Genomic DNA, 7,023 nt, shown 5'->3' with positions numbered 1-7,023 from the left:
AAAAAACAAGACTTTAAAATGCTGGAGCGTCTCATCAGAACGGATAGGGTATTTTGTCCCAAGTCTGTAAAACAAACAGAAAAGCCCCAGTCGGCTGCTCCCTTTCCTTCTGACCTGGTGGGGGTTGGGAGGGAGCAGGCCGGACACCTAATAAGGCTCCTTCTGGCCTCCTCTGGCTAAGCCGTTTGACCCAGAGACTGGGGCTGGCATCTTTCTCTACAGAAAGATATTTTAGAAAAACATTCCCCCCACCCCATGAGTTTTTTTCTCTTGATTGATTTTTATTGTTTTCCCTTTACTTACAAGAAAATGAGATCACAACCACTCCTGGTAATGATTTAGTAGTTCCTTTTCATTTCAGTTTTTGTAAATTAGGAGATAATTCTAAGTTACTAAGGATGATTTATTTAAGAGAACTACGTCAAATAGCGAATGAGTTATGGGTAACATTAGATGAAAATAACCTTTCCCGTGGGAAAGGTTTCTCGAAGGCATGGATGCAAATATAAAATATAAAAAAAAAAATCTAAATAAAGCTTATTTTAAAATATTATCGAATTCTATGTTATTTGATTGCTTCTATCTTGCTCCGAGTGGGAGGCAAAGCCCCCATGACCTGCTCCTTGGAATTCCAGGGCTGGGTGCTGAGGGGGTAGTGGGAGGGGCCGAGGAAAGCTGGCTGGATTCTGGGCCCACGGAGGGGCTGACGCTGGGGTGGTCTCCCAGAAACATTTCATCTTTGCCGCCCTTAATGTCAGCATCCAGGGTTGCCCATGGTCCTAAATGCGCCAGCTCTGAGCCTGGCACCCTGGGCCCCACATTCTCCAGCTCAGCGCCCCCGTCAGCTTTCACCGGCTTCCTTCTCCCCCCTGGCGTGCCTTCCAAGGCCCAGAGGTGGGGCCTGTGAGTTTGGGGCATGTTGCTTCCTGCAGACCTCTCTGGGCCTCTGCATGGTCCCAATTTCCCACCTTCCCTGGGGACTGAGAGGAGCTAAAGGGAGAAATTGAGGGAGTCACAGGGCTTCCCTGATGAAGCCAGAGTGAGCCAGGCTTTTCTGAGCCCCATGAGACCCCCCTGACACAAAGCCAAGGCCTCCCCCAGTGAAACTCCAAGAAGAGGCCACCGGATAGCCCAATACCTAATTGCAGCCAGTGCCCTCAATCTGTCTCTCAACCTAGAAATAAAACCTCTCCAGCAATAAGACTGATGGAAGACTGGCCTTTTAACTCCCCTGCCATTTCTGCTAGGAAGAAAGCTCAAAGCTCCGTGATACGTAGACCATGCCGAGAGGTTACAGGGCCCAGGACTGCAAGGAACTTAGGGGCGTCTGCCCCAGCCATTCTCAACCTGGCCACACAGTAGAAGCANCCTTTGAGTGACTGACTTATTGGTCAGAGGGTGTTGGGAGTCGAGAGGCCAGAGCAGGAAGAAGAGCGCCTCGGGCTCTCTGGCCAGGACCCCGGATCTAGACAGTATCTCACTGAGCCCCAGGCCGTCCCCACCGAGCCACCCGGGAGTGTCTGCTTCAGGGGTGGGGGGTGGGCTCTGCACCACAGAAGCAGGGTAGTCCCTAAGGGTTGGCTTCCTTTCATGGAAGACCCCATACCCGGGGCCACCTCTGCTCTCACGTGTCATGTGTCTCTGCTGTTTCATCTTTCTCTTCTCCTTTGGCTACAGGGCGACAGTCCCGGCCCGGTTCAGAAGAACCTGCACAACCCCATTGTACAGGTAGGTGTGCCTTCACAGGGTATTTGGGCCCTCCCTTCGCCGCAGCCTGACCATGACCTTATCCCTGTTACCCGGGCCCTTGGCATCCCCACTTCCATACTTGGGCACCCAAGGAGAGAGGAGTTAAGGCGCTACGTGAGTCACCTGTGGGTTGGTGCCTGAACCAGGCTCAGCGCTTGGGTCTGCCCTTCCCTCCCCTCTTCTGGACCTGTTGACCTACTAAGTGCATCACACATCCTCCATCCTGCCTCTCTGGTAGTTTCTCCTGGCAGCCAAAGGCTGATGACCTGAGCCATGGGCTCATTGGGCCCCTCATTGCAGGAAACTTTTATGCCTTTTTAACATTTGAATATTCTATAATCAGAGTGAGGCAGGGGCTGCAAGGGGAAAAAACAACATGAATTTGAGGGTCAGAAGGGGTCTCTTGAGGTCAGCTTTGTAGTCCTGGGGTTGCCACATGCTGGTCTATGTACCCATTCATCTGCTTCAGGGTCCGCCAGGGAAGTTTTTCAAATGCAGATTCCTGGGCCCAGGTGTGGGTGGGCCTGGAATTCAGGACATGTGTTTTGGGAACCATTAGTCTAGTCCAGGGGTCGGCAAACTTTTGAGATGGAAGAGCCAATCCTGTCCCTCACAACAATTTAAAAACTATTCGAGAGCCGTAAAACAAATGAAATCACCATCATGTGAATAATAGCCTTTAAAATTTTTATAAATGAAACTATGATAGTTTCATTTTCATTTTCAGTTTTACTTCAGAGCCACATGTACGTACCCAAAGAGCCACATGTGGCTCGCAAGCCGCAGTTTGCTGACCCCTGGTCTAGTCTAACCCTTACCTTTTTGAGGGAGAATGGCTCCACATGTCTGTATAATGCACTTGACAGTTTGCAAAGCTCTCCGGCAGACACCACCCTCCAATCTCCATAGTTACTCCATAATCAGGACACACACCCAAGCCCCTGCCTCCCCGCTCTTCCGCGGCCAGTCCTGCTTCTTGTCCAGGCCTTCAATTCAGGTCTGGGGTCCTTGCTCTTGGCAGACACAAAGCTCAGGTTTTCTCCTTCCTCGTTCTCTGGGTTCTCCCAGGCCCCCTTGTCCTGGGGACATTTTTCACGGGGAGATTGTACACATGCTGCAGTGCCCCCTGTAAACAGGACCTGTTGCCCACCTGTGGGCATTCCTGCAAGCCCTCAAGGTTGTGGGCAAATAATTTAAATGATAATAGTACAAACATCACCGGCAGCTGAGGGTTATGTAACGCTTCTTATGTGCCAGGCACTGTTCCAAGAGTTTTTTTATCCTCACTTGAGTGGCATCCTCATGACGGTCTTGGATTGGGCCTGCTGTTGTCTCTGCGAGATTCCCTAACTGGCCCAAGTTCCGTGACAAGCCCTGGCTTTCCTAACCACTGGTGGCCCCTGTCCCCCCCCCCCTTCCACTCCCAGCTCAGTTTGGCTTTGTTCTTCTCCCCTCTACCTCTGCCACTTGGCCGGACCCCTCAGTCACTAGAGGATCTTGAAGACCAAAAACGGAAAAAGAAGAAAGAGAAGATGGGATTCGGCTCCATCTCCCGCGTCTTCGCCAGAGGGAAGCAGCGGAAGTCCCTCGACCCCGGCCTGTTTGATGGTACCGCCCCTGATTATTACATAGAGGAGGACGCGGACTGGTGATACCCGCCTCCCTTCGCCTGCTGCCCGGCAGGCGTGTCTGTGTGTGTGGCTGTGCGTGTGGATGTGTGAGCGTGGGGCGCGCGTGGGGGCGTGCGTGGCGGTGCGCGTGAATGTTGGGTGCTGGGTGTGGCCAGGCGCAAACACACATGTGACCCCTCCCCCGTGCGTCGCCACCTCTGTAATTGATGTACATACTACAAACGTGTGTGAATATGTCAACTCTTTGTCGTCTTTGGAGCGATACAGTTGTGTTGTTAATCTGGGTTTGTTTTGTTTCTGTTTTGTTTTTGTTTTTTAATGGTTTTTTTTTCCTTTTTGTTTGGTTCGTTGGGTTGTTTTCTTTTCCCCTTCTCCCCTCCCCTCCTCCTTTTTATGAAACTTGAAAACTTGAAGGACTGCTGTGTATTTGTAAATAACAAAACTATTGTGCACTCCGTGCTTGTAAATGTCCCTTGTCCAAACTGCTACTCCGGAGCCTGTCTCCCCGAGGATGTGGTCTGTTTTTGACGCCCCACCCCCAACCCCCGCCCGGTGTGAACGTGTGGGACCAGACCCTGTTCTCGGGGCGTGCCCAAGTCACTTTAACCACAAAACGCCATCGTCGTCAGGGTAAGGTCCACTCTCTGCAGTCTTGAAAGCCCGGCCCAGGGGCCTTGCCTTGGCTGGGTTTGTTGAGGTCAAACGGGCTCTTTTTAACGGCTTGCCCGTTTTTTAAATTGAGTTGCCATTTCTTTCTTGATGGGGAAAAAAAAATTTGTTCCATTTAATTTATTTGCACAAATGCAGAAGACTTATTCTATCTAAATTATTACATAAATATCGGAATGTATATTTTTCCATGGGGCGGGTGGGAGGCGGGTGTTTCTGTGGACTTGTCTGTTCTGTTATCACGCTGCTGCCAAACTGCACAAGGTAGGGTTTAGGGTGGCCCTGGGATTCCAAAGCTTGCTTTTTTCCATTCTTTCTTCTTCTCTCCCCATTCTTCAGCCCCTGCATGGAAGTACGCTCCATCCTTCTTCCCACCCATAGCTCTCTCCAGGCCTGCCTATATATATTTATTTATCTGAAATACAGAGCACTGACCTCAGTGAGCAGAGGCACCTACTGTAATGGTCACCTTCTCTTGGGTCTGTCTNCATGTGCGGTTGTGTCTAGAAGCACTGATGATTGGGTGTGAGGTGTGGGGCCTCTAAGCTTCTCACTTGGGAAGCCAGCAGTTAGGATGGCACCAGGTTTAGGGAACATCCAGGTGGTGGGAGCATTGTGAGGATGGTCACTGAGGTCCCCAGAAACTCCTGTCTCTTCCTGTCCTTCACCCTGGTTAGGAGGGAGCCAAATTGGATCAACAGGCTATAGAAGATTCTTCCTGGCAGCTGCCCTCTGGTGACGGGTGGGACTGTGGGATAGAGGGACGGGGAGCTGGGCAAGTATCTTCTCGACATCCCCGTGTTCTCATCTGTGTAACGGGGGCATCGGGTGGAGCCACCTGCAAGCAGAGGCGAGGACATTCTCCATCCCTCGCTGACCAGCTGTCCCTGCTTTCCAGCAGTCAGGGTGAGCCCGTGCCACTCCCGGCAGCCCTCTGTCATCTCCGACGCATCTGCTGCAGAAGGCGACCGGTCATCCACACCAAGTGACATCAACTCCCCTCGACACCGGACGCACTCCCTCTGCAACGTAAGGCTAGCAGCAGCAGGGCCTGGGCGCTGGGCCCTGCCCGGAAACTGCTGGGCGGGTGGAGGGGTGAAGACGTACCCGCTGTTTCCTCTCGTCTACCCAGGGAGCACACTGGCGAAGGCATTTCCTGTTCTGTTCTTTCCTTTTGCAAGAAGAGATGGATGTGGGGAGAGAAAGGAGGCCCATTTGCTCCTTGTGTCCGGGAGGGCAAGGAGACTCCTGAGGAAGGCGGGCCTGGGACGGCCGTGGGGTCTGTGCAGCCCGGGGTTCCCTCGGGTGGGCTGTGTCTGGGACCCTGGGCTTCTCCTCCCAGACGTGACCCTCCGGAGCTCGGGGCCTGACCAGCACACTGCGTTTCCCGACAGGGCCAGCTCTCGGTCCTTCGTCCAGGAATGAGCCGGAGTTTTTTGAGCTTCCAGCTTTGGCGCGTATTGCCTCTGGAGAGGCATCCATGAATTTGTTCTGTTTACTTTGCTTATTTAATCAAATGCTGTTTGATTGCATACTGGGCACCAGCTACCGAGAGGCACATGTCCCTAGTCACCTGCCTCTCAATGACTAGTAGGGCAGACAGACTCCCAAGGAGTAAGGGGGTGAACAAAGGTGGGTCAAGCGTCTGAGGACCAAGGACACCATGTCTAGGCCCTGACGTGACACACTGGGGTCAGGGTGTGGGGGCCACTCTTCATTTGGGTTCCGTCACGTGACCGATGATACAGAGGGCTCCCCTGCCATGTCCTGAAGACAGAGACGATAGGGTTAGTCTTCAAATGCTTGGGGAGGCGTTCTCAGAAACTCAGCTAATGTTGCTTTGTTAACCAGCGAGATAGATAATTTAAAAATAAAATGAAGTAAATGCAGCAGGAAAGAAAGACCCGTGATAGGATGATAACCTGAAAAACTCAAGAGAATAACCTTGAAAAGCCATTAGAACTAACAGTAAGCTAGTACATAACGGTACTGGTTGAAAATGAATTCATAAAAATCAGTAACTTTTCTACATACTTGTAATCAGAATGGAAATTTTTTTCTATCTACACTAACAATGAAAAGCGCTTATAAAAATAGCTAAGACTAAACTCAAAATAAGTGGCCGCAGCCTGGTGATGTGCGCAGCAGGATTGCTGGCCCGGGGCCGCCTTCAGCCCACATCAGGATGGGGAGAAGGTCGCTTGCAGGCCTGGGGCCCCACAGAGCTGGGATTCCTTTTTAACTAGGGCTTTTAAAAAGGAAGCAATGTGTTCTTCTCTTGTCCCGAGGAGAGAACCCTGGTGACAAAGGCTGTACTGACTGACAGAGCCAAAGCAACGGCCGCTAGAGGGGCCCTCTGATGTCAGTTTCTGGTTCTCAGGGGCCACTGCTAAGTTATACCTACAGCCAGCAGTCCCCTTCACTCTTACAGTATGGGCCAGACACTCTATAGTATCTGTGCACACCCCAAATGAGAATAGCTTCCCAAGAGCCCTATCTTTTGGTCTTCTCATGGTGGACCCAAGGGGGGCGCTGACGGCCGAAATGCTGCTGGAAAATCTATTCTGCAGAAAGCGTTCTCGAAAGGCCTAGAGACCTTCACCTTTCTCTCTCTTCTTCATTTGGCAACAGGCCAAGCCTTTTGCCTAACTTGGCCCTGGCACCTAGCTATTGCTACAGGCTCCGTGTCCAGCTCACTTATTTCCAAGCTCACCTTAACAGGGCCCTGCTGCCAGGAAAGGGGTGCTTTGATAAGCCAGTTGTCTGCGTACAGGCTTTTCACTGGGCACTGGCCTCATTTTCTTCCCCATAAATTTGGCAAAGGTGGCCGTACCCAGAGTAAACCTATTTTAGCTGCCTGCCAGTGAGTTCTGTTTGCAAACCTTGAGATGAGACTAAAGACTAAACTACCATTTGTCCCAACCCCACCCTCCTTAAACCACCTTCACCACATCTCAACAGATGTGCGCACGAG

At 51.6% G+C, this 7,023-nt stretch overlaps 1 protein-coding gene across 9 annotated transcripts in view; it reads left to right on the top strand.

Annotated features, from left to right (window-relative positions):
- The window catches only part of KAZN (kazrin, periplakin interacting protein), a 1,129,979-nt gene that overhangs the window by 1,078,393 nt on the left and 44,563 nt on the right, over nucleotides 1-7,023 (top strand). For 8 of the 9 annotated variants that reach the window (XM_019639772.1, XM_019639766.1, XM_019639765.1 and 5 more), the window contains 2 exons: nucleotides 1,678-1,728; nucleotides 3,234-3,357. In XM_019639772.1, the coding sequence (XP_019495317.1) occupies nucleotides 1,678-1,728; nucleotides 3,234-3,357 (175 nt within the window). Of the gene's footprint in view, nucleotides 1-1,677; nucleotides 1,729-3,233; nucleotides 3,836-7,023 lie in introns of those variants that run through there. The other variant, XM_019639774.1, reaches the window with a different exon arrangement.

This window comes from Hipposideros armiger, unplaced genomic scaffold (genome assembly GCF_001890085.2).
Source record: "Hipposideros armiger isolate ML-2016 unplaced genomic scaffold, ASM189008v1 scaffold_46, whole genome shotgun sequence".
NCBI classification, from domain to species: Eukaryota; Metazoa; Chordata; class Mammalia; order Chiroptera; family Hipposideridae; genus Hipposideros; species Hipposideros armiger.
This window is presented reverse-complemented; position numbering and strand designations above follow the sequence as displayed.